Raw genomic sequence first — 25,911 nt, forward strand, 5'->3', positions numbered from 1 at the left:
GAATATCAGGGGTTGCCAAGAGATACTCCTGCCGCCTGACTCAGTTGGGCAGTGTCTGAAATGACTTTCTCACAGTTTTTCTGATCTTTCTGCAGCTTAACTTCTGAGGAAAATGGACTCAATGTGCGTGCTCCTCACAAAGGGCCTCCTGGTGATGATGTGAGCGTAGCTTCTCCTAACATTCCTGAGACCGGCACTCCAAAATCTGCCCTCCCACCTCCTTCCCTTCAAACATCAGAAGAGCTGGGCTCCACTCCGACACCAGTGAGAAAGTCTGGCAAGCTGAGGCAGCAGATAGATGTGAAAGCGGAATTGGAAAAGCGGCAGGGCGGGAAGCAGCTCCTCAACTTAGTGGTCATTGGTATGCCCTTGTTCTGCCTGCTGGGTTAGCAGGACGACGTCAGGAGGCTCCCAGCCTCTTGGAGCAGTGTAGGCTTAAATAAAGCAAAGAGGCATTGCATCATAATGCATTCTAGTCTCCCAGGGTGCAATGGGGCCGCGTTACCAAGGAGGGCATCATCAGACTTAGCTTGTGGCAGTTTTATTTGGTGAACATTTTGAAAATGGGATGCATCTCCCCCCCCAAAAAAAGGGAAACTTTGCCCTTTCTAAAACTGTGTGTGCAGTCCTCAACCCCCCCCCCCCATTTAGGTGTTTTAACCTTGATAAAAATTGGTATTTGTTATACTAAATACTGACACACGCTGTTGAATTAGTGTTGCAATGCCTCAATGTGAACATCTGAACTGTACCTAGTATTAACCCTGAATCAATTTTCCTTAGGTCATGTTGATGCTGGGAAAAGTACTCTGATGGGCCATATGCTTTATCTTCTGGGTAATGTAAACAAAAGAACTATGCATAAGTATGAGCAAGAATCTAAAAAGGCTGGCAAGGCTTCATTTGCATATGCGTGGGTCTTGGATGAAACTGGAGAAGAAAGGGAAAGGTAGCCGCTATGTTTCAACGCTTTTAGTCTTTAAAATAAGTGGGCACTGGAGGTTGAATGTGTAACACATAAATGCATCAGAGAAAACGTTCAGAATTCCTTTTGTTTGTCATGCTTTATTCTGTGAGAAGAAGGTTAAGAGAATATCCCAAACCAAACAAGGAGCAGCACCGGCAGACAGCAGTGCTGGATGGGGAGGCTCCCTGAGTTGGTCTTGCTGGGAGCCAGCAGAGTTGGCAGTTGTTGCTCCCTCGGCATATCCGGTTGTTAAAGTCGGATCTGACTCAGTCTTGCACCAGGTTTTAAAGGAACTGCCCAGCAGGTCCAGACTACAGGCTCACAATTCCATTCTCATGAGACACACACACATACAGTCCAGAAAGAAACAATTGAATCTATCTTGTCAGTTACTCTTTCAGTGTCTCTCGGGGCTTAGTACTAGTTTAGGTGGATTCTAGCAGAATGATGAAGATACTCGCGTATCTCCGGCCAGTTACCTCTTCTGAGGTAATTTAAAGCATAAACGTATATCACATTTAAGGCTATCAGACATGGAGAAGCAAAGTCTGTCTATATAAGGTGAGATGGCAGATGCAGAGCAACTCAGTTAAAATAATGACCAACACGCACAGGGCCTGTCAAAATCCTAAGTTAACAGGTCAAAACATCTCTCAAGTCTTTAATCTGATTGTGATTAGAGAGTATATGTGGGTTTGCAGACTTTTCTCTGCATGAGTTCATTTTCCTGCAGTCCCTGTCTCCATTATGTGTAAGGCAGTTCACTAACACAGGTTGCATGAGTCTAGTGCTTCTGATAGCTGGGTGTTTGTATCCTCATGGTATTTCTCCCTTATATAGCTTTTTCTCTGTATATTATTGTGACCCTGCTCCCTACCCTCACACAAAAGCTTAACCTGTCAATTCACTGAGAAACAGTGAAGCCCAAGTAATTCCCACCTGTCTAACAAACAGACTATCAAAGTATACGGCTTTTATTTCCTTTGTGTAACCTGATCCTGTAGATTAGTAGACTGACAAGAGTGTAATTTAAGGGGAAGGGCTTAGTAAAATTTACTTAATTATGTGGGTTGAGCTGCAAGTGAGCTAAGTGCACTTGTTCCTAAAATGACCAGTTTTTTTCTTTTTTAGTTTTCCAGCTATAATATCTACTTACTGTGGTGCTATTGTGGCCACTAGCTTTGTCTTTCTCACCATGGTATAATTTAGACTGTTCTGTCGACAGCTTCGGAGTACATATTACAAGATTGTAGCTCACTCCACAATATATTGTAGAATGGCATTTTTAAAACTGCTATGTTCTTTTAAATATATTTGAAATGTTAAATATTTGCAAATCTATGTTGAAGAACAGATATTAATAGCCGGGTAACATTTTTGTATCCTTACGGAAGGATACGAAAGGTTCAGATACAGACAAGGGCTAAGTCAAGACTGCAGTGGGTCAAACACTTCAGGGAGGAGCTGAGCCTTGACTCCTTCCTAAGTTTTCTAAAGTGGCCTCTAGGCATTAGCTATTAAGAACAGTAACCAGGATTAGACATCACTTAGACAAGCTCAAATGGCTTGACTAAGGAAACCACTTTTCTGACTGCCTCGGCAAACTGGAGTTGATTGTTGTGGTGTTAGTACTGTTGCTGTTAAATGCAGGCTGAGTTTCTTCACTTGAATGGTCTAGAGCAGGAGTTCTCAGCCTTCCCAGCGCTGTGACTGTTTACTACAGTTCCTCATGCTGTGCTGACCCCCAGCCATGAAGATATTTTGTTGCTACTTCATAACTGTACTTTTGCTACTGTTAATTGATCTTAATGTAAATATCTGATATTTAGCCCCTGTGGGGATCACCACCCACAGGTTGAGAACCATTAGAGCAAACCTGTTGTCTACCTGATTTCTCCTTTGAAGTTTTCAAGGTCACATGACTCAAGGCTCTTGTAGCTATTCCTAGGGATTTCTTATCATTGGAATCTTTGTTTTGGCTGAAAAGAGCCCCAGGCTTGGTCTCCAAGAAGGATGAAGTGAAATCTGAGGCAAACTGTTTGTAATCTGTCTTAGTTGGTTATCTCTCGTACCTCTTTTTTTTTCTCCAAATTATAACTATTGACCAGCTTTGTAAGGGAAGGTTTTATGAGTTTATTTCTATAGTTAGTGAAGCACCGCAGAACGCTAGAAAAGCCAATTCTTGAAAGTAATCATTTTTCATGTTATCTTTCTTCATGTGTAGTATTTATTTTTCTCTTATCTAGAAATGTGTGTATATAGCTTTCTTTATTCATAAATTATGGTTTCTTATAAAACATTAAGGAAATGGGAAATACCTATCATTTTTGATAAGAGTTTATTATCTATGCAATCTTGTTTTCAAAGCATACAGGGATAATGAGTTATAGCTAATATTTCAGTCCCAATCCTTTGCTTCATTATGACGAAGGATTTGGTTTGCCATTTTGCCTATTACTAAGAGTTTTAGCCCACATCAGCGACTCTTTAACCATTTTGTGTTTTGTTTAAGGGGAGTAACAATGGATGTCGGCATGACGAAGTTTGAAACCACAACCAAAGTTATTACGTTAATGGATGCTCCAGGCCATAAGGATTTCATTCCAAACATGATCACAGGAGCAGCCCAGGTACCTGCTATTTTAGCTGACTACCTCACACTGACTGTGGCTTCAGTTCTTGATACCCACCCAGCTTGCAAGGCTAGGGTTTTAACTCATGAAATGTTTTTAAATGGAAAGTTTTACTTTTGAGTAGTTAGAAAAGGATGGGGTACATTGTATTTTCCATGCCCTAATTACTTGTTGTCTAAGCTTCCTGATGGGACAACTGTGGACACATTTGGTAGGAGTGTGTTTGGTGTTAAAAATGATGGTACGCAAGTATAAATTTCTTGTCTGTTCTGTCCCCCTCCGCTCCTTCCTGCTAAAATTAAAGTCTGGCATGATAACACTTTGAAGTAGAAACACTGGAAAGTAAGCTGGAAAGAGTATTTGAGTAAGTAAGAGTACAAGAAGAAAGTGTGAGTGTCCCACAGTACCTGAAGACCACTTTTGTTGTTTTGGGTTTTTAAGACTGCAACTTGCAGAGTAACCTAGAGTTTCTAAGAAGTCAAGACTCACTACAAACTCAGTCTTCATTTTACCTTCAGATGCTGCGAGTGCAGGTGTGTGTTACTTCCATACCAAGTTTATAGACGGCTGCTAGCTGCAATTTACACGATGGAGTTCTGTAAAGAATGTTCTGTGCTGTATAGACTCTAGACCTTCTTTATGACCATTTTATCCCCCACTGTGTATGGTCAGGATTACATGATAAAAATCTTCTGTAAACCACATTACAACAAAACCTGTCAAACAACTAAAACGGTTTTGTGGACTCAGTATCAAGAGCCCATAGCATATCATATCAGCAGCCCCTGGAGAGACAGAATCAGCAGTCTCCAATGGTCTAGTCAGCCACATTAGCCTGGGTATCTCTGAGGACAGTTAGAATGCTAAGAAGACGGTGTACAGGAACATGAACAACATCCTTTGGCAATATCCAGACAGGGCATTGGCAGAAATATAATTGATAAAAATGGACTTGGAAAAACAGCTGTGCTGCAGAGGTTTTTGCAAAATTTTGTAAATTATTTCCTCACGATGGAAGTAGAATCCCATAAAGAATGGTCAGCCTGAGTGTCCCGGGAACCTGAGGTCTTCAGACATCTGCCCAGCCACAGCTAGCTTCTTTATGTGTTTTGTGGATTTAAGTAGGAAAGGGGAAATGTGAGCAGCTTGTGTTACCAGGGTCTCTGTCTAGCTGCTGCAGACAAACGTGTGACCTTTGGTAATTTGTGTCACAGGTTTTCTCACTATAGATAACATACCGATAGTTTTGTAGTATAATTGTTTTTTAAGGTAAATTCCAAAATGTGGAATTGATAGGAAGTAAGATGTGCATAATTTAGGACTCCTTATAGTTACTTTCACAATGCCCTTCGGGAGGTTGGGTCTGCCCTCCAACAACAGTGTGCACAAGATGCACACGTGCTGCCTCTGAGAAATCAGTGTCTCTGGAATCACTGGGACGCCTAAAGTAGGATCTGGGAATATGTAGTTTTGACTTTTTTTTTCTTAAATGGGGGTCATTAATAAATTTAAACTTTGGCTAATTGCATTCCTTGAGAAAAGCCCCTGGATTATAGCTTAACTAATATTCTGTTTTGGGAAAGATGACACTTGAGCATATTTGCCATCTTCGTTTTAATTTTATCTTCCCCTCCTTTAGATAGGCATTTTACTTTTTTATGTAGTTGAGTACAGGCTTTCTTATTATGCTTATTTATTTGTGTGTGTAGCAGTGTGGCTGTGCTTGAGCCACAACACTCATATGGGAGTCAGTTCTCTCCTGGCACCATGTGGTCCAGAAAGAATCCGTCTCATCAGGCTGTGCAGGAAGTAGCTTTACCTGCTGAGCCATTGCTGACTGTCCGCCTGTTCTCTATGTCACTGTTGGTTGGTGTCACAGAAGTATATAACCATTATTGAAATTTATAACCCACGTGCTCTGCTGTGCGGTCATGCTATGGCCTGCCTTAAATCTGACCAAGCAGTGAATTGAGTGAGCTGTCCTTTGAATGAAAGAGGTGTGGCCTTACTTCTAGCTGTGATCCTCCCTTCTTCCTCAGGCTGATGTCGCTGTCCTGGTCGTTGATGCCAGCAGAGGAGAGTTTGAAGCTGGATTTGAGACGGGAGGACAGACCCGAGAGCATGGCCTTTTGGTCCGATCTCTTGGAGTGACACAACTTGCTGTGGCTGTCAATAAAATGGATCAGGTACCTGAAGGGTTAAATGTCGATAAAGATGAATTCTGTGGGCAGGAGAGGTGGCTCAGGGCTACAGCACTTGTTGCTCTTTCAGAGGATCTGGGTTTGCCAGCACACACACAGTGGCTCACAACCATCTGCAACTCCAGTTGCAGCTATCCCACACTGTGTCCTGGCTTCTGCAAGCACCAGACACTTGTGTGGTGCACATACATGCATGAGGCAAAATATTCATGCACACAAAATAAACAAAGTAAGTCATTTTAAAGTAGAGTCTATTCAGCCCATATAGAGGCCCACAGATGGAACTACTATATATTTTGTTAGTCTAGTTGCCATATCAAGAAAAATAAATTTGCTGTCTTCTAATTAACTGAACATGATAATAGTAAATTTTTTTTTGTTTTTTTGAGACAGGGTTTCTCTGTGTAGCCCTAGCTGTCCTGGAACTCAGCTCAGTAGACCAGGCTGACCTCAAACTCAGAAATCCACCTGCCTCTGCCTCCCATGTGCTGGGATTAAAGATGTGCGTCACCACTGCCCAGCTGATTATTGTAATTTTTAAGCAAGAATATCTTATTTTGAAAATGACTTTGTAGAACTTAAAACTTTTCAATTATAAAATAATATGCACCACTGTAAAATGAAAGTATAAGGCATTTCATTGTACCTCCACCAGTTTTATTTTTGTAGAAATGACTTGTTTTGTTTTTCTCTCCATCACAGCCATTGGCTTATGTCATATGATTCTCACTTTCCTAAGAAGTTGACAGTACTCTTATGCATGTTTACTTGGGTAAAGAAAATGTAATGGCTTCATATGAGGCTATGCTACTAAGATAATATATTCAAACAGTCAAAATTTAAAGATTTATAGGGTTTGTTGTGTGTGTGTCTGGGTATGCGTAGGTGCATATTTTGAAATGGTTTGGAAGTCTCTGGATCCCAGGCCATTGGCGAGCTGTGTGGGTTACTGACTCTTGGTGTGCGAGCTGCATTTATGATCCAAAACTGGCAAATCAGTTATTATGAAAAAAAATCATTTTTTAATTTATTCACAGAACACAATTTGTTAACTTTATTGTTTTATGAATAAATATTTATACTATTTAAGTATATTTTCGTGGAAATTCTTTGTATAGTTACTCTTTATCCATTTTGGTTATTTGTTCATATACAAATATGTTTTGTGCTTATTTTTATTGTACATATCTTCACCCTAGCATTTGATAAATATTCACCAATATTCCCAGTTGGCTCTTTTATAGTTTATTATTATATGGGGCTTTAGTTTTTCTCTAGCAGTTTTGCATGAAAAATTTCAAATGTAGAGGAAACGGGAAAACTTTTTGGCTCATATTGGAGCCATTGCCTAAGACTGTGTGTAGACTTCATTGTGCTCACATTTCCTCTCTTTTCCGTGTGCATCTGCACATACGTGTAGACACTGCTGTTCATAGGCCTAGCTGCCCGATAGCTAGAGCCAGGATTACACACTTGGTTACTGTGATTGGCTAGGGCAGGGGTTAGTACTCTTATTGCAACCTAATGTTTGATCAAGGCGTGATGGAACAAGTTACTCTCTCCTCTCTGTGTTTGAAGTCACTTTTAGCATAGCTAGTAGACTCTATTAGAGATTCTTTTAGCATAGCTAGTAGACTCTATTAGAGATTCTTTTAGCATAGCTAGTAGACTCTATTAGAGATTCTTTTAGCATAGCTAGTAGACTCTATTAGAGAGTCTTTGTTGGCTTCCTGTTCTAAGAACAGATCATCTTAGGTCACATTAGGTCATTCCCTGAGTTTTCATTTTAATTTATATTTGATATAATTTTGGCTATGTACATTTTACTGGAAATTCTGATTTTATGTGTTATATTCTCAAGTATAATTTTGTGTATAAATTGGATCTTTACCAGGTAAATTGGCAACAAGAAAGATTTCAAGAGATTACTGGAAAACTCGGGCACTTTCTCAAGCAAGCAGGTTTTAAGGTATGATAATTCTAAATGAAATTAGTTTGTTTTTTTCTCCACATCATTTTACTTATAGAAGAAAAAAGCTAATATATTACAATTCCTTTTTGGTTTCAGTCTTTATGGTTACACCACACTTGTATCATGGCCTCATTGTCTGTCTGTCCAGCTCCCCTATAGCCACTCCTCTTGCTCACTCTCACATTCGTGGCCTCTTTTCTTGGACTGCTGTTACTTTGATAACTGTGTGCATAGATATCTGAGTCCAGCCCTCGAGTCCCTTTAGTGTTGCTTCTGAAGTCCTTTTAGTGTGGGATCTCAGGGCCTACTGTTTTGGTATCGGTTAATCAACTTGGAGGCTTGCTTGCCCGTGAGGAAGTGCAGGCCTCCCTTCAGCAGGCCTCCGCTGCATGCTCTTGTCTAGGGTAGCCCTTGACGGTCTTGCAGCAGACTTTCTGGTCCTCAGGCTCTTCCTTTTTTATTTTTTATTGTATTTCTTATTGATATAATTTTCTTTATGATTATTTAAAAAAAAAACACTTTTTGTTGATTCTTTGTGAATTTCACGCCATGCACCCCAGTCCCACTCACCTCTGTCTCTTCAGCTACTCCCTCCATACTTGCAGCCTGCCCCCAGAAAGAAAATAATAAATAGAAATAGAAAAAAAAACCAAACAAGCAAGTACCTAAGTAAAAGCAAACAACAAAATGTTATCATGGAAGCTGTGCTGTGTCACAGAGTGTCCCACAGTACACCCTTTAGTCCACACGTTTGCTTGCAGTGGACCATTGGCTGGGTTCAAGGCCTCTGGTTTCTGCTACTGTATAAATACTGGCTCCTCACAGGGACTCCTCTTGGATATGCTGTTGTTGCCTGTGTCATAGGGATCGTGCAGTTTTGAATCTGTAGGACAGCCCTGCACACACTCTAGTAGTTCATCTATGGATGCAGTGGATGTTGGTGTTGGATCTTGGCTTGGGTGGCTGTTGGAGTTGGCCGCCATTGAGTTCTCACCCAGTGCTGCAGCCAGTGAAGGGCAGGGCCAGCTCTGTTGCTCTTGAGCCCGTGGGGCTGGCTCACCCACACGCATGCCACTAGGGCCAGTCGACTGTGCTGCCTAGGTGAGGTGTGGGCTCTCCAGAGGGCTGGAACTGGCAAGGGGACAGGGCCAGCCAGCTCGCCTGTTCTCATGACCCTGGGTGGGGTGGGGTGGGAAGGTTGGCCATCTGTCCTGCCTGTTGCAGGTGGTGTCTGGCTCTGACTTAAAGTCTTTGTACCTCTCTTCCATCGTGCCCCTTCAAACTTAGGTGTAGGAACTATTTTGTAGGTGGGTCTTTTGGAGGTAGGAAACCCATAATTGGCTGTCCTCTGCACTTTGGTCAGTTGGGATTTTGTCCTGGGCTCTATTTGCATTAGTGAGAAGCTTCTAGGATGAAGGTTGAGAAGCTACACTGAGCTCTAAATCAAAGCATAAATATTTAGACTGCTCTTAGGAAATACAAGTCCTTTCTCCTCTGAGATCCATGATTCCACTAGCAGTGGTGGTTGGGTGGATGGTTTTCTAGTGCAAGGAATGGTTTCTCTCTGGTTAAGCTGGCTGGTGAGGTCGTACAGCTCCTGGTTACACGAGCCGCTGTTGCACCTTTGTGGCTCTCTTCCTATGCTGCTCTTTGCTGTGGCTCAGAGGTGTCTCACCTGGGTAGGACTATTGTTGATGGCTCCCCTCCCTCGGTAGCTTGCTAATCCTCAGAGAAGAGGCGTTCAGGACAGTGCAGCTCACTTCTGAGCCCTGGGTTTAAAGTGTGGTGTCTTCAGTAGCAGGGTCTTATTTGCACCTTCTGGAAGACAACCAAGACAACACAGGTGCCGAGGATTGTTTCCGGAAGTTCTTAGACTTTCCCTCACCAGGAATTTGAAAGGAGGAGGTTTCTCATATCGGGCACTGGAGTTTCTGTTAGACAGTTTGTGTCTCTTGAGATAGTGTTATCACCCCAAGTGGCATAACTTCATTGAAACTATATGTATCTACATGTACTTACATGTATTACATGTGATTTTAGAGAAATATAAAATAATATGATTCCTTACATCTGTTCAGAAATCCTTAGTGCTATTTATCCCTCTTCCTTCCTTTCCTTCTGTCACGATATTATTTTGCTCAGTATATTTAATTCCAGTTTTCTTTTTATTTCCTCCAGGTATGTGTATATACCTGCCTTTTAAAAGTTATGTATATTGAGTATTTGACCTGAGTTTTATGTAAATAAGAAATTTCCCTCCCACTTTAGATGGTCAAGTTTAAAAAAATTCATGGAAGAATGTTAGTAGAAGAAGAATTTATCCTGCAAAATATCTGCAGTATGCCTCCATGAGCAAGTGATTTGCTTTAATGGTTTCAAAGAAATTTCCAAATTCTCCCGAAAATAACAAAATGTTGATGGAGATAACAGCAAGCTGAACTCCTGCCGTTTTGAAAAGTCTGTGGTTCATTTAGCAGACTTGGTTAAGCATTGTGCTGCTGAGTCTCTGCAGTGTTGGCTTATGTTGCCGTGTTATTATGTCTGTCCTCTCTGTCTTCTCACAGGAGAGTGATGTAGCTTTTATCCCGACAAGCGGTCTGAGCGGTGAGAACTTAACCGCAAGGTCACAGTCCAGTGACCTCACGAAGTGGTACAAAGGGATGTGCTTATTGGAGCAAATTGGTACGTATGCCGTGGCCACTCGGTGTTAATGTGCTGTGGGTGTGATATGTGTTATTTAGAGTTCTCCATGAGAGGCAGAGTGTGTATGAAAAAGCATAGGATTTGCAGTCAGAGAAACTAGGTTCTCAGGCTTGAAATCATGCGGACTATTTAAAGTAATACTCAATGTTTTGAAGACACATTAGTGAGTTTAGAACTTGCCCTACCTGTCTTATTAACTAGTTGAAATTAAATGAATTAATGTGGGAAATATGGTTTATAAATGAATGGTATGAATGGCAGTCATTTATTGTTAGTATGTACGAAATAAATTCTTTTTCTAGAAAGAAGAGAGAGTAATGGGCATGGTGGAGATAGGAAAAAAAGTCCCTTTCAGATTTGAGGCAGCTAGGAATGGATACCAGGCCCTGGCCAAGCTCTGCTCATGACCTTCTGCCGAGCAGTGACCACAGCCTATTACTTAAACCACACCTTGCTTTTTCCCGTGTTTTTCTACCAGATTCCTTCAAGCCCCCTCAGCGCTCGATTGACAAACCTTTTAGATTATGTGTGTCTGATGTCTTCAAAGGTGAGTGCTGTTCTGCCGAGGGTGGGGTGGGGGGGAGGTGATGGGGTGGGGTGGGGCTGTCTACTCTGTATCTTGTTTTCTTGGACTGTTATATTGTTACATTGTATCTGGTTGATTCTCTGCCTGAATGTAAGGATGAACAACAGGCACTTTTACATCACAGGCCCAGTCCTAGGCTCCTGAACACCCTTCAGTTTACAACCACTTTCCACTATATATTCACCTGTCAGGGGCAAAGAGCTCGAAGCTTCATCTTTCTGACCTTGAACACATTGGATAATTCACCATTCTTAATATCCAGAGTAATGGGCTGGCAAGATGGCTCACTGGGTAAAGGCACTTGCCACCAAGCCTTAACAGCCTGAGTTTGGTCTCTGGTCCCACATGGCAGAAGGAGAGAATCAATCCCTGAAGGTTTTCTCCTGGTGTTCACACCTTTGCACTCTGGTGATTGACTGCACACAGAGAAACTAAATAAATGTACTCTTAAAAGTAATGAAATATGTATGTACATGTACATACATACATACATGCACACACCTTTTAAGATCCTGATTGGCACTGTGTTTACCTGTGTTTCCATTCTTCCTTCCTGGCCTTGCCTGTTTCTGCCCATCCGTGTCAGGCTGGGTAGGACATGGTACCACGTAGGCTTAAATGGGAAATGTGAACATCAGAACCATTAACTATGATAACAGACCTGTGACTGAGATACCAGGAAGCCCTGTACCTTCGGGCTGAGGAAGGCAAAGGTTCCAACTGTGATGGAGAAGGTGTTGTACCAAATACCCGAGAATGCTTCTAACTTAAAACTGTGTAGAAGGCCCTATCCAGAAAACTATAGAAGGGCCTAGGATAAAAGATATAAACTAAAGTATATTGATACCTCGGAATGACTGATGCTATGAAGCATGGGTGGTCTCCTAAGTCTCTGCTATCTCAGAAGATAAGCAGTGCATCGGGCTGTGCAGTCTTACACTGATGGCTGCTGTGCTCGCCACTCAGGCGCCCGCTGCACTCCTCCCTGCGCTAGTACCTGTGTTACAGTGCTTTCTTTGCCCTCTATCGTGAGCCCTTGAGGGCTGGCAGAGTCTGTGGGATCTGCAGACTCTAGTCCAATACCTGGCACAGTATACATTTAATACAGAGTAGGAAATGATTGTGAGTGGAAAAAGAGGTGACGGCATTGAAATCTGTCACCATCATGACTGGCTTCCAGACCGGTGGAGGTCCAGGGGTAAAGCGGTGCTTTTGAAATGCCGGTTATCTGTTGGAAACAGCAAGCGGTGGTGTGTTTAACTGGGGTTCTGACCTCCTGCTCTCTCTCTGGGCAGCTTCCTGCTTCCTCCCTCAGCTGTCCTGCTGAGGTGACACACTATGGTTCTGACTCCTGCTGTGCTTATATTTGCATTCTTTTGATGGTGGTGGTTGTCATATCCATCCGTGACACTTTTCTCCCGGGTTTTCTGTGACCCACTTTCTCCTGCCACCTCATTTTTGTGGCCTGTCCCAGGGTGTGTGGGCTTCATTTTCAGGTCCTGAAATAGTGTTCTCATGCCTCCTTTCTCTCCCTCTGCCTGCTTTTCACGAACTACTGTCTGTGAGTTCCCCTAACTGAGGCTGTTAGCATCCCTCCTTAGTTCTCTGTCTCCCCTGTCCCTCACCCAGAGCCTGCACCCCAGTGTGCCGCTGGGGATTTTTGGGTGCACAGTGTGTGTGTTAAGCCACAGTTGAGGCCCTGGAGTGCACTTGCCTTTGTCTTTCTCTTTCCTGGCCCATGCTGCTTACAGTGAACAGCTCTCTTTCCTTCCCTTACCTGAGCTTACAGAGCTCCTGGCCTTTACTACTCAGGGAATATCTGCAAAGGCACGAGCCTTCAGTTTCTGTAATCTGAATACTTTTATTTGCAAGGAAAACTGGAATGTGTGGGTGCTCTATTTAGTAGAGGTGTCGAAGCTGACCTGACGATTGTTTGCTGTTCATTTGACTCCTGGCCTTTTATAACATGTGGGAAACAAATGTCATCGTATTAACTACCAGATAACATTACTGTGTGCTTCACATGCTGTTGGTATGTTTTACAGATCAAGGATCTGGCTTTTGTGTGACTGGTAAAATTGAAGCTGGTTATATCCAGACTGGTGACCGACTGTTAGCCATGCCACCCAATGAAACCTGTACTGCTAAAGGTACTGACGCGTCTGCAGCATGCTTCTGCTAAGAGGCCTTGAGACAGCAGATTTCTGCTTCAGTAATCTAGTTACAACTCCAGAGTAAATATCCTCTTACTGAAATTGTAACTAACTGTCAAAATGATACTAACTGTTGAACGCTAAAGTGTAAAAACATTAAACTATTGTTTTCCTGTTGTGGCATATGTCTATGTGTACACATAACATTCTGAGCCTGGCAACACTCTCTTTTGGGCACTGAGTCATGAAATCTGGTGTAAAACTGAACCAACCATATACATACCAGACAGATTCTTGTAAAATTACAATTGTAGAAGAAATTAAAGAATCCACCCAATAATAGCTAGTCAGTAGCAGGCAGCTTGTCACCATAGAATTTGTATTTCAGAATCAGTTCACAGCTTTGATGATGTTTATACCTATATGTGATACCCTTGATTGCGTCTCTCTCTCTCTCTCTCTCTCTCTCTCTCTCTCTCTCTGTGTGTGTGTGTGTGTGTTTAAGGTAGATAAAGGAAGACCTAAGTTAGAGACCAACCCGAAAGGCTTACTACTGAAGCTGGTTTAAGTTGCCTCCTCCGCTGTATTTCCAGACCCACACTGATGACGGTTGATACCTATTCCAACCTTAGATTGAGCCTTTCCTGTGTATAAGCTCTTGTCTAAATTTGGCTTGAAAGTTCTCAGTTCTACTTAGCCTTAGTCTGACTTCTTGCTAATTGTGTGACTTCAGAGTAAAGTGGAAGATGTTTTAGGATAGAATAATAATATTTCTAAAAAGTATAAGCTGAAGTATAAGCTATAAGAAATGTTAACATTTTACTACACTCTTCTACTCTTAATTTAGTTTGTGTTCATAGTTTTCCTGACAGGTTTATACATTTGAATGTACTTTTTAAAAAGTTTGAACTTTAAGTCTTTCCTGCCACTGCTTACTCTTGTCTTCCTAACTCCACTTAGGTGTTGGACGCTGAATCTCTGTACCTGTTAGGTAGAAATACCACTGAGCCACATCCCCAGTGCTTGGTATTTGGATTTATGGTTTGCCATATACCTCCGGATGGCTTTGAACTCAATCTATAGCCCAGGCTGGCCTTAAGTATGCCACGGATGCTTAAGTGCTGAGATTCATGTGTGAGCCACCATGGGCATCATAAGAAATTAGTAAATATCTGTTTAGGTAATATACTCAAGCTGTATTTAAAGATAATATGGTAATGGAAAGAAATTCTGTTTCCATTTGACCACTTTCTTCTTGCCTGACAGAGACCATGGTGGTTCTATTTAGATGAAGAATAATAAGTATTTTTAAAAGACAACTTTCTATCACCCTGTTGTTTGCAAGTGCAGCTCTCTGCTTCTGTTTTTAAAGTGATGAAGACCCAAGACCCTGGGTGTGGAGGTGGTTCAGCTGGTCAAGTGCTAACCATGCCAGCAAGAGGAGCTCAGTTCAGTCCCTAGAACCCACATGGCAACCATTGGCCTGGGTGCTTGTAAGCCTAGAACTGGAGAAGCAGGCAAGCAGCTTCTGGGCTTCGATAGCAGCCAAACTAGCCCTGCTTGGCAAAGTCCTGCCTCAGAACAAGCAGCAGAACAGAGTGAGATGATTGAGGGCCATTGACCTCTGTCCTCCATGTATGTGCTCCTGTGTGTGCATGTGTGTACACGTGTACACACACACACAGAGACAGAGAGACTGAAACACTTGGAAACACTAATTTTTAAAAAATCTTATTCTTAATCAGCAGCTGTTAATTAAGAACATGATACTAAATTAGCATTTTGGACCTTTTAGCTCTTAATACTGAGTGCCTTTAGTGACCTCTCTGGAAGCCTGCGCTGCTCACTGCTGTCTTCTCCAGACGGAGACTAAGCATTTCCTTTATTTGCACTTGTTCAGAGACGTCCCCTCTCTGAGGGGCTTGCCTGGGGCTCCCAGTGGTCCCAGCCCATGACTCTGACTGCTGTTTTCACTGGGTTCACCTTGCTGGTCTGCGCTCTTTGTCTGAATACGTGAAGTACGTGTTTGATGGACCACAAGAATGGAGGCTTGATGGCCATCAAGTAGCAACTCCAAGTCGCACATTAGTGACATCAGACTTTATAGAGTGGTGGCTCGTCCTCAATCCCAGTATTGGGGAAGCTGAGGCAAGAGGAATGCTGTTACTTCTGGGACATCGTGGCTTAGATGATGGCTCGCCTGGGATGTCTGACAAAACTTGACACTCAAGTATCTGGAGAGTCCTGACTGACCAGGAGAAAAGCCCGTAGAGGCTGGATATGAGATAGGAAGATGCTTGAGAGAAAAACCAAGATAACTACTTTAGGAAATCTGTCAGTAAAAAAGATAGTCCAAAGACAATTTTTACTTTATTAAATTAACTACCTTGTATTTTTCACATCCATGTTTCCCAGGAAATACAGATATGGCCATTTTCTGTTACATTTAAAAATTAAATTTAACTAGTTGATATTTGACTAACATTTAAATTAGTCAATTTTATATTTAAAGTTTTTAAAGTTAAGAATATTGTCCTAAAAAAACATGTCATATGAGGAGGAAAGTATAGTTTTATAAGGAAATGAGAGGATTATGATTTATTAAAAACAAGTCAGTCCAGAGCAGTCCTCCTATGGCTGGTCTGCACACCGTCCCCATCACAGGCCTGACATCCAGGGAAAGGTAATTTAACCCATAAATATTTCCCATCACATGAAGCCATGTGAAATTCATTTCAAAGCCATTGAATAAGGAAGCTAAACACTGCCATGAGGAGCTGTTCTTTGGGACTGTTTTGGAATGAGTAAGTGTATAGGGTTATAGGGTTATAGAGGTGGTGGTGTCCTGCACTATTTTTAAGTTAAGTTTTATTGCTGTTTCCTAAATTCTCCCTCCTGTAATGAGTGGTGGTATGCAGACTCTAGGAGGAAGGCGTCTTTGAGCAAGAATAGTTAAGGGCTTGCTGAGTGGGCCCTCAGATTCTGACCCCACCCACCTCCAAGCACACGGCTTCCGTTAGGTCATTCTCTAACTGAAAACAGCTTGTCCACTCTAAGGGCACACTCCTAGGATCCCAGATCCCAGGACTGCAAGGCAGGAGAATCCCAGGACTGCAAGGCTGCAAGGCCAGCCTAGGCTATGCATTAGTTGGAAGGATGGAAGGAAGGGTAGGAAGGCTTAAGGGAATAAGCCACTGGTGTCACCTTTGCCAGTCCTGTCTTTATGCCATTAGGAATAATTTAATAATATTAATTATTTGAACTATATGCCTTAACTGCCTGTGCCTGTTAATAGCGGTGTTTAAACCAAGCCTGCTGAGAGACTGGCTTCATTGTGTAAATGAGTTTAAATATTTGGTTACATGGGGAGCACCTGGCCTCCTGTGGGCTTCCATCGTGTTTAGGGAGGAGCTATAGAGCTTCAAGTCTGCTTCCTCCATGCTAGGTTCCACTTGTCACTGCTGAGCCATTCAGATTGAAAGTGATGGGCTCAGTGAGGCACGCTCTGGTTGTGTGGCTCTGCAGAGATGTTTCATGCGGGCTTTGGTTTTCCTCATTTCCAGGAATCACTCTGCACGATGAGCCTGTCGATTGGGCAGCAGCAGGCGATCACGTGAATCTTACCTTGGTTGGGATGGACATCATCAAAATCAAGTGAGTAAGAACAGGTTTAAACAGGCTTTGTGTCAGATCAACGGTTTCAGGCTGCATGAGTTAGCAATCCAGTAGTTTATTTTAGCCAGAATTTTATTTAACCAAATATAATTTTAGTAAATCCCATCTAAAGTGGAGTTAATTCATGTTGGCACACAGACTTTGTGTGTACTTGGGATAAAAGCTGTAATGCATGAAGCTGTAGCTGGGGCAGAGGGTCCTTAAGAGAATTTTCTTATTTGCGTAATTGTTGTACTTCCTTTACAGGTAGACTTTCTACATTGGTTCACTCATCTCTCTCTCTGTGTCTCTCTCTGTCTCTCCTCTCTCCTCCCCCCCCCCCCTCTGTTGTTACAGTGTTGGCTGCATATTTTGTGGCCCCAAAGAACCCATTAAGGCTTGCACCCGCTTCAGAGCCCGAATCCTCGTCTTCAATATTGAAGTTCCGATCACTAAAGGGTTTCCTGTAAGTTTCCAGTGCTCTGTCCTTGCTTCTGGGAACTCGGGGAAGTATTACCTCTCCCTGAAACATGCTGCTGTTTCACAGGAACGTCTTTGCTAATTAGGAAAATAAGTTAGGATTTGAAAGTAATTTTTTGGTTTCTTATTTTGATTCATATATATGTGTGTGTGTATGTATGTGTATATATATGTGTGTGTATTATATGCATGCTATTTTCTGTAAATTTTATCTATAGTATATATTATATAAAGTGTAGTTCTATAGATATATTCTACACATCTATCTATATATTATTGTCTATATCTATCCTATTATTTATTTCCTGTGTGTGGGTGCTTGTCCTCATGTATGTCGGTACATTATGTGTGTGCCCACAGAGACAAGAAGAGCATGAGGTCTCCTGGCACTGGAGTTACAGGCAGCTGTGGGAATCAAATCCTATTAATGAAATATTTATTCTAGCTAGCCCAAATAAATGCAGCATTTTATTTACAAACTGTGAGCCTAGATTGGGCAGGTTCTACACAGCTCTCACCCATATCCAGATCATAGCCCCTTGCTACCTTCTGTGTGAGTCTCATCTGGGCTGCTTTTGCTCCATCAGCCTGTCCTCAGGATGCCCTTCTCCTGATCACGTGGCCTCCTCCCCTCTCCATCTTCTCTCTCCTTCTCCCCTGTGGTCTCTCTCAAGACCCCTCAGTTGGTTCTCAGGTCCTACATTTCTCTCTCTGCCCAATCACAGGCCTTTTATCAACCAATCACTTTAAATTGGGGAGCAAGGTTTACACAACAAAGACCAGTATACATGAGCATGGATTGGTGTGGATGGCAACCAGATTTGGGGTTCAGAATTTGTATACATAGCCACAGGCCAACCCCAAATAGAACCCAGGTCCTTCGAGAGTGCAGCAGGGCTTTTAACCCTTGAGACACTGCTCCAGCCATTATTTGATTCTTGAGTTTGAGACCTTTTCAAGAGAAGGTATTGTTCATAATACGTTGATTCAAACTGCTGATACTATAGTTTTTCTGGGAGAGACGACAGCCTTCACTGAATAGTAAGGCTTACTAGTACTTTTTAATTTGGTGCTTCTATTTTATGTAATATATTTTCAGTATTTTTGATTACAAAATTGATAGATTAGCTTTAAAGGTTAGAAAGCCACAGAAATAAGAATATTATGTGATTGGGTAATCTATAGATCCCTTCTGTTAGTGTGTAGATAGTCTGTTTCATGCTCACATGCTATCTTCCCAGCATCTATGTGTTACATGTAGTTTTACTCTACTGCCTTTGCTCCAGGACCAGCCTCGCCACCAACCCCTCCCAGCTTTCCTTTAATCCGTGGATCACACACACACACACACACACAGTTTGTTTCTTTTCAGCTTGTTTTAGGACACAATTGCTGTGCTAAAGCGGCTCATTCAGACCCTGCATGAGGTAACTGCACTTGAGCACTTTCTCTGTGGGATGGGGGATTTCTTACAGTGTTTCCTATCCTAGAAAGATGGTACTTGTGGGTTTCTATGTCGGGTGTCGTTTTCTTCTTGTGGACTTAAGACCACACACTCGTGCAGTTCTCTGCATTTGTAACTTAAGAGTCAGGCAATTCCTTCCCCATCAGATCAGTGTGCAGATGCTCTGTGACAGCAGAGAGTGAGTGTTTCTCAGTGAGCTTAAGAACTCAGCCTTAAAGTCCCCATCCCCACACAGAGCCCTTGTTTTTATAAATTCAGAAAAGCTGTTACTTACGTAAGTATGCAGTATTATTACTGACCCCGTATTGTAATCTAGGAAGATGTGCAGCCTGGATTGACTAACTATACTAATTTCACTTTTTATTCCGATCTTGAGCCTGGGAACCTCTTCCAAGGGAAGACGTGAAGTCAAGCAGGAGCAGAAATTGATCTTTCACCTTGCTAAAGCTTTGATGGTGTTTGAGGAGCCAGGAAGAAACTTACATAGGACACTCATATTCACCTTATGTATGATTCTTATTTCTGAATAAATAGACTCATTGTGTTCATTAGGCATTTAAATACTTTAATAAGCATATTGTATTTTTAATTCATGTTTTAAAAAGTGTTTCACCAAAAGAGTTGTTATAATTGAATATTTCATTGCTAACCATTTAGGACTCCTGCATCAATCAGCAAATAGGTCGCAGTTAATTGTTTTGGGATGAATGAAGCAGATTCCTGGAAAAGGAGGTTATGGGAGGCGTGTTTACTCACGGAGTAATTAGTATTTAGCAATGGAGGGAGGGCAAGGCGGCAGTTACTTTGAAGAGTAACACTATCTTCCTGTCTATAGTTTCTTAAAAGCCAGCATCAGCTGAGGCTTTTCCTCTGTTTTAAGAGACTACAGCAGTGGTTCTCACCTCCCTAACACTGCGACCCTTTAGTACAGTTCCTCGTGCTGTGTTGAGCCCCACCATAGAATTATTGTTGTTGCTACTTCATAACTGTAATTTTGCTGCTATCATGAATCATAATGTAAATATCTGATACACAGGATATCTGATATGGGCACCCAGTCAAAGGAACTACATTCCACTCCAGAGGGGTCATCCCCACAGGTTGAGAACCACTACTGTACTGCTTATCACAGTAACATTGGAATGGGAAAAGTGCTTATACCTACCTGCTATTGTAGAAGAAAATTAAATAATTCTTCCTAAACAATTAAACTTTTTTTAGTTAGCACTTAATTCTGCAATGATACGTATACAGCTATGTGTAAATTTCCCTTCGTTGTTATGGTGAGCTACAGAGGAAATTATAAGATGTATTAAATTTAATTTCTATTTTATTTTTGTAGTTATTGTATCTAAGAAACTTTGCATTGTTAAGAACATGATTTGGAATACTCTGTATAATTGCAGTATACAGCTGCAATGGTTATATAATTATATAAGAACAAGAACCTTATCCCGGGACTAAAGCCTTGCAGTGATTGATCTGAGTAGGATTTAAGAGGATAGTCTAGTCAGCAACTGTCTTCTCACTCTCGGTGTCCTGCACTGTGGGTAACATTCTTAATTTTGAAGAAATCCAGTTTCTTTTCCTTATCTGTGCCTTTGGTGGCAAGTCCATGAGCGCAGGGTCCAAGCCTGCATCACCAAGCCTTCGCCTGGGTTTTCTTTAAGAGCTTTGTGGTTTGTCTTGTGTGTAGTTGGCCGTGTGGTGCTGGGCAGAGAGAGCCTCACGGCCATCCTGTCCTGTACGTTGGCTCGTCGGCTTCCTCCCCAGGGAGCAGTCTTGGCACCTTTGTTGAATATCAGATGGCCATATATTTGCTGAGTTTTAAAAAGGCTACTTAAGGAAGGCTGTTTATTAGTTACCTAACAGTAAAGCTTAGTAAAACACTAGATGATTTTGTTCTCATCACCAGTGAAGCAAAGTCAGTCCCTGATGCCCTTAGGCCGGTCTCTTTCAGAATTCAGAAATGCTAAGAATTTTATCAGAACACTAAATGCACACATGCTGTTTAAAACTCTTCATAGGAAGAGGCAACGCCCAACACCAGTCGGAAACACATTGCTTCTGTTGTAACTTGTTAATGTCAGGAACACAGGAAAGACAACAACAGACTTAATTGCCTGCACAGTTTACAGCAGATTTAGGAGAAGCGCTCTTTGAGTTTTCAGATTGGGGGGGGGGGTTGAGCTCGGCACCCGTGTTGGCATTGTCCAGCTTACAGACGAAGTAGACTCTTGTTCAGTTGTCACTAGGTGACTAGGAACGGTCAGGCCAGGACTCAGTCTCTCATCACTTTCCAGTTAGCACAGTGCTGAGATGCTCTACCTTATGAGTGAGTTTGATTTATATGTAATATTAAGACATCAAGATGATATACAGTAAATTCGCTTGTTTTCAAATGGATGTCTCACTTATGTCCAACAGTGTTTTTGTTTGTTTGTTTGTTTTTGTTTTTGTTTTTGTTTTTTTTTAGCTAATACAGGATGCTGTAGAGAGAGAACAAAAAATGAAATCTAAGCCCGTGTGTTCGTTCACAGCCCAGTTGTTAGTCCTGGTGTTATTCTAGGGTCTACACACAGCTCAGCAAATGGTGGGAAGACCTCAGGGAGGTTCATGAGGGTCACCTGTGTCTTTTCTTTGGTATTTGGGACACCATGAAGACCTAGTCATGTGTGAGGTTAGTAGGGAATCTGGTCCTGAAGAGATGTCTCTTAGATTCTTATCTTATTTCTCTCTCAGTGGGTAGCACTTTAAGGTCTGTAGCCATTGAGTACGTGGAGCTGGTCTCCTCTCTGCAGCATGTGGCGGCTCTGCCTGCTCAGGGCCTCCTTACTTTGGAGTCTTTGTACTTCACATCATTAAGTACCACTGAGAAAGAAAATCGGGTTACCTTTTTGGAGTACTAGAGTTTCAGTGCGCCATTATTGCTTTTGATACGAAGGTTCCCAAAGTCTAGGCTTGCATATCCACAGCCCCCTGCACAATTTTTATTTCCTTTAATTAACTCTTCTTCCAGGATGGCGGGGGCAGGGGGGGGGGTAGGACCCACTATCTAGTGCGTGATGTGCAAATCCTCGACCTGTATCCTGGGTGGCTTCTCTTTCCCACAGTGCAAACTATTGTGGTTAGAGGTTCCAGATATAACATGTCTGTTTCTACAAATGGCCCAAAATGATGCTTACAGAGCACTTAAAAGTGTGGTGGCTTCCTGCTTCCTGAGAATGCAGTCTTGCCCTCTTCTCAGATGTCAGCATGCTGGCAGCATGCCCTCAGCAGATGATTTCAGGAAGGATGGTTATCTGTGTTTTGACTTTGATTGGGATCTGCTAGAGCTTTCTCTTTTTTTCTTCATAAAAGCTTCTTTTCTAAAACAGAAAATTGTGCCCATGTTATTTCTACGGGACTCTTAGGAAGCCAACATGGGAAGAGCCAGGATTTGTAGTTTCAACTGTCTGAGGTGTGAAATTCAAGCTGACAGAAGTTCCATAGCTACATTAAATGACAACTTTCTGCTGTACACTCAGTCCACAGTAGTCAGTGTATGACATAATCATCTAGTCCAGCTGAGAGCAGGGTGTTCAGGGTGGGATGGCCGTAGATGGTCTGATGTATTTGGACCTTCCCCTGTGCTGGCTGCCATTGATGTCAGACGATGTCTGAGCATCCTCATTTTAGCGAATGGACCTTAAGTGGATAGGTTACGGAAGTTGGCCCAGGTGGAAGTGATTTGAACCCTTGTGAGTTACACTTTAAACCCTGTCTAGTCTCCTATATAGATAAAACTATTGCCTCTAAATTCTGTTACGCAGTACATGGTACTCAGGGATGCTTATAAATGTTGCTCTCCTTCATTATTTCTGCATATGGAATATTTTATTCTTGTGGCCCAAGAATGGATTAGTGATCCCTGCTGGATATGATGTATCTTCCTCCCTCCCTCATTACTGGTGACGAAGCAGTTCACTTGCTGAACATCTATCTGTGCTTCTGGGCCCGTTACCTCCTCCTGCCTCAGTGCTGTAAAAGCATAGGCCACGGAAACTGGCCTGCACACAGATGGAAGTAAAAGGCTTAGCTTCTTAGAGTCATTCCCTAAGGCTCCTTATCATGTCACCATGGTGGTAAGTGCTGTAAACAGTAGCTGCTTTTAACCTTTTCAGTGATTCCAAGGTACCGTCATCTTCACCTATCCAGAGGGACAGGGGACAGGCAGGCTGTATAGCCTACTGAAGTTCACACGGGGCAGGCTAGACATTTGAAGGAGCCTCTCACTAGCGCGGGACGTAGAGTTATTAGGGAGTGGTGGCGCTGTGGTGACTGATGAGTGATTTGTCATGTGCCAAAAGCAAAGGCTGCTGTAGCAAGTAGTTCTCGGTGTTCCCATTTGTCTGTCTGTCTGTTTTAGGTGCTGTTACACTACCAAACCGTCAGTGAGCCTGCTGTTATTAAGCGATTGATTAGTGTCCTAAACAAAAGTACTGGTGAAGTCACAAAGAAGAAGCCCAAGTGAGTGTTTTAATGCAGAAACCGTAGACACTAACAGTGTAAGCAGTGCCTTAGCGATAAGCTCGAGTGTGTGTGTGCTGGGTAAGTGGGATCCAGAGGACTTTTCTACTCGACACTTTTTAGTGACTAGTAATGTACATAAATAAACATTTAAGGGATGGGGAGATAGCTCAGCTGATAAATTGTGTGCTTGCTGTGCAAGGGTGGGGACCTGAGTCTTGTCCTCAGAACCCAGAAGAAAGCTAGGTGTTGTGTACCCACTTGTAATGGCAGCATGCAGGAAGCAGAGCCGCGCAGATCCCTGAGGCTCACGACCAGCCGAGCTCACTCACCAGGCTCACTGAGAGACCCAGTCAAAGAGCAAGGTGGGCAGTGCTGAGGAATGGCATCCAAGGTTGACTTTCATACACGGCTCTGCATGTATGAACACTCATGTGCAGTCACCTGCACATACATATGCAAACATACAAACACTACACAAACAGGAAAGCTTTCGTTTAGGAGTGTTAGATATGATTCAGGTTATGTATGGTAGTGATGGGAATTATAAATAAAAATATAAATGTATGTGTATGCATCAAGCCACAGATATTGATGGAGCAAAGACATTACAAATGCTAGTCCTATATTATTTTTTTCTAAATTTAAATTTATTTGCCTTTATTTAATGCACATTGATGTTTTGCCTGAATGTATGTCTATGTGAGAATGTCAGATTTTAGAATTATAGACAGTTGTGAGCTGCCATGTGGGAGCTAGGATTTGAACACAGGTCCCTAGAAGAGCAGTCAGTGCCCTTAACCACTGAGCCATCTCTCCAGCTCCAAGTCCTCTGATCTTAAAGTTGAATTTTAATTTGTTGCCACTTGTTTTAGATTTCAGTCTTGTGCTTGCCTTGCCTCTGTCATCTGTGCTGTGAGCCTGTCCCCTAGTCTAAGAAAAGGGTCTGTGCATGCTCCTAGTGCCTTCCTTTTCTAGCCTGTCCACATGCCCTTCTCCTGCAGTCATCACCTCTGCCTTGATTTTCTGATTACTGCTTAGTGTCTAGGCTGAGTCAGCACAGTTCTCTGACACAGTAAGTACTTTCTGAGAAACTTAGCAGCCTGTCATAAAAATAAAGTAATGAAAGTACATATTGCAAAATACAGATTCTTATTTGGTCCAGGTTAAGGCCATCCCAGTTTGCTTGGCTGCCTGCAACTTGGAGTTTCCCTCATCTTGAGCCTATGGGGAATCCCACCCAAAATCCCCTTCTTCTCTCACCTTCTGCACCTGTGTTAGGGGCCGGGGTTCCTCCTGGGCTGATGTGCTGACTGCCCGTGAAGAGAGTCTGCTCTCAGGAGGGAAGGGCTGCTCTGCCTCTCTCTTGAAGGAGTCCTTAGCTTCTCACATCACATCAGTGTGTACTGTGATGCTCGGGGAGCACCACACTAGAAGAATGGCGTTACTCAAGCTCCATGTCTTCTAGGCTGTCATGAGTATATTCCTGTGAGTTATGTCCCCAGCAATCACATGAAGCAGGAGAGCAGCACAGCTTACAAGCAACAGAGACAGGATTTTTTTCTTTTCCTTTTTCTTTTGATGCAACTGTGCCATATTTTCTGTATTTCTTTCTCTTTTTTCATTTTATTTTTATTTATTCACTTTACATCCTGCTCAGTGCCCCTCCTCCCAGTTGTCCCCTCCAACAATCCTTCTTCCCTTCCCTTGTCCTCTGAGGGTGGAGGCCTCCCCTGAGTTTCCCCCCCCCCCATCCCCGCCCCAACACTGGCACATCAAGTCTGCAGGGTTAGGCATTTCCTCTCCCACTGAGTCCAGACAAGGCAGCCCAGCTATAGGAACATATTCCACAGACAGGCAACAGCTGTAGGGACAGCCCCTGCTCCAGCTGTTCAAGACTCTCATGAAGTTCAAGCTGCATATCTGCTACACATGTGCAGGGGGCCTAGGTCCAGCCCATGTATGTTCTTTGGTTGGTGGCTGAGTCTCTGAGAGCCCCAAAGGTCCAAGTTAGTTGACTCTGTTGGTCTTCCTGTGGAGTTCCTATCCCCTTTGGGGCCTGCAATCCTTCCCCAGCTCTTCCATAAGAGTCTCTAAGCTCCATCCACTGTTGGCTGTGGTGTGTGCATCCCTCTGAGTCAGCTGCTGTGTGGAGCCTCTTAGAGGATAGGGGTTGTATGTGGGGCTGTTTGTCTGGGCTATATGATTCAGACAACTGTGTGGGGACCTCTTTAGTTTATACTGGCTTATCATACCTACTTTAGAGTTTTTCTCCCTGTACCTGCTACAAGATGTAGTATAACATACTTAGCATGTGTGAGGTCCATGGTTGAATTCTTGAACGCAAAAATAAATACATTTAAAAAGAGGATTAAGTGTTAGTATCCTGATAATGTTAAACTTTAGTATCATTTACTTTATTAGATAGCTAAACTTCTTGATTTCCCCAAGGAATGGTGAGGTGGCGTGGATTGAGATGGATGTTAGAGCATTATGGGGGATAGGATATAGTGGGCCTGGAGGGCGTGGATAGAGGTCTATTTTAAGACTGGCTTACACACACACACACACACACACACACACACACA

General features: G+C 42.6%; 1 protein-coding gene across 1 annotated transcript in view; it reads left to right on the forward strand.

Moving 5' to 3' along the window:
* Window positions 1-25,911, forward strand: part of Hbs1l (HBS1 like translational GTPase) — a 72,288-nt gene that overhangs the window by 44,964 nt on the left and 1,413 nt on the right. The window contains exons 6-16 of the mRNA XM_021173802.2: window positions 96-361; window positions 784-949; window positions 3,480-3,597; window positions 5,640-5,786; window positions 7,696-7,770; window positions 10,338-10,455; window positions 10,955-11,023; window positions 13,108-13,212; window positions 16,779-16,869; window positions 17,227-17,335; window positions 23,223-23,323. Of these exons, the coding sequence (XP_021029461.1) occupies window positions 96-361; window positions 784-949; window positions 3,480-3,597; window positions 5,640-5,786; window positions 7,696-7,770; window positions 10,338-10,455; window positions 10,955-11,023; window positions 13,108-13,212; window positions 16,779-16,869; window positions 17,227-17,335; window positions 23,223-23,323 (1,365 nt within the window). The remainder of the gene's footprint in view (window positions 1-95; window positions 362-783; window positions 950-3,479; window positions 3,598-5,639; window positions 5,787-7,695; window positions 7,771-10,337; window positions 10,456-10,954; window positions 11,024-13,107; window positions 13,213-16,778; window positions 16,870-17,226; window positions 17,336-23,222; window positions 23,324-25,911) is intronic.

This window comes from Mus caroli, chromosome 10 (genome assembly GCF_900094665.2).
Source record: "Mus caroli chromosome 10, CAROLI_EIJ_v1.1, whole genome shotgun sequence".
Taxonomy (NCBI): Eukaryota; Metazoa; Chordata; class Mammalia; order Rodentia; family Muridae; genus Mus; species Mus caroli.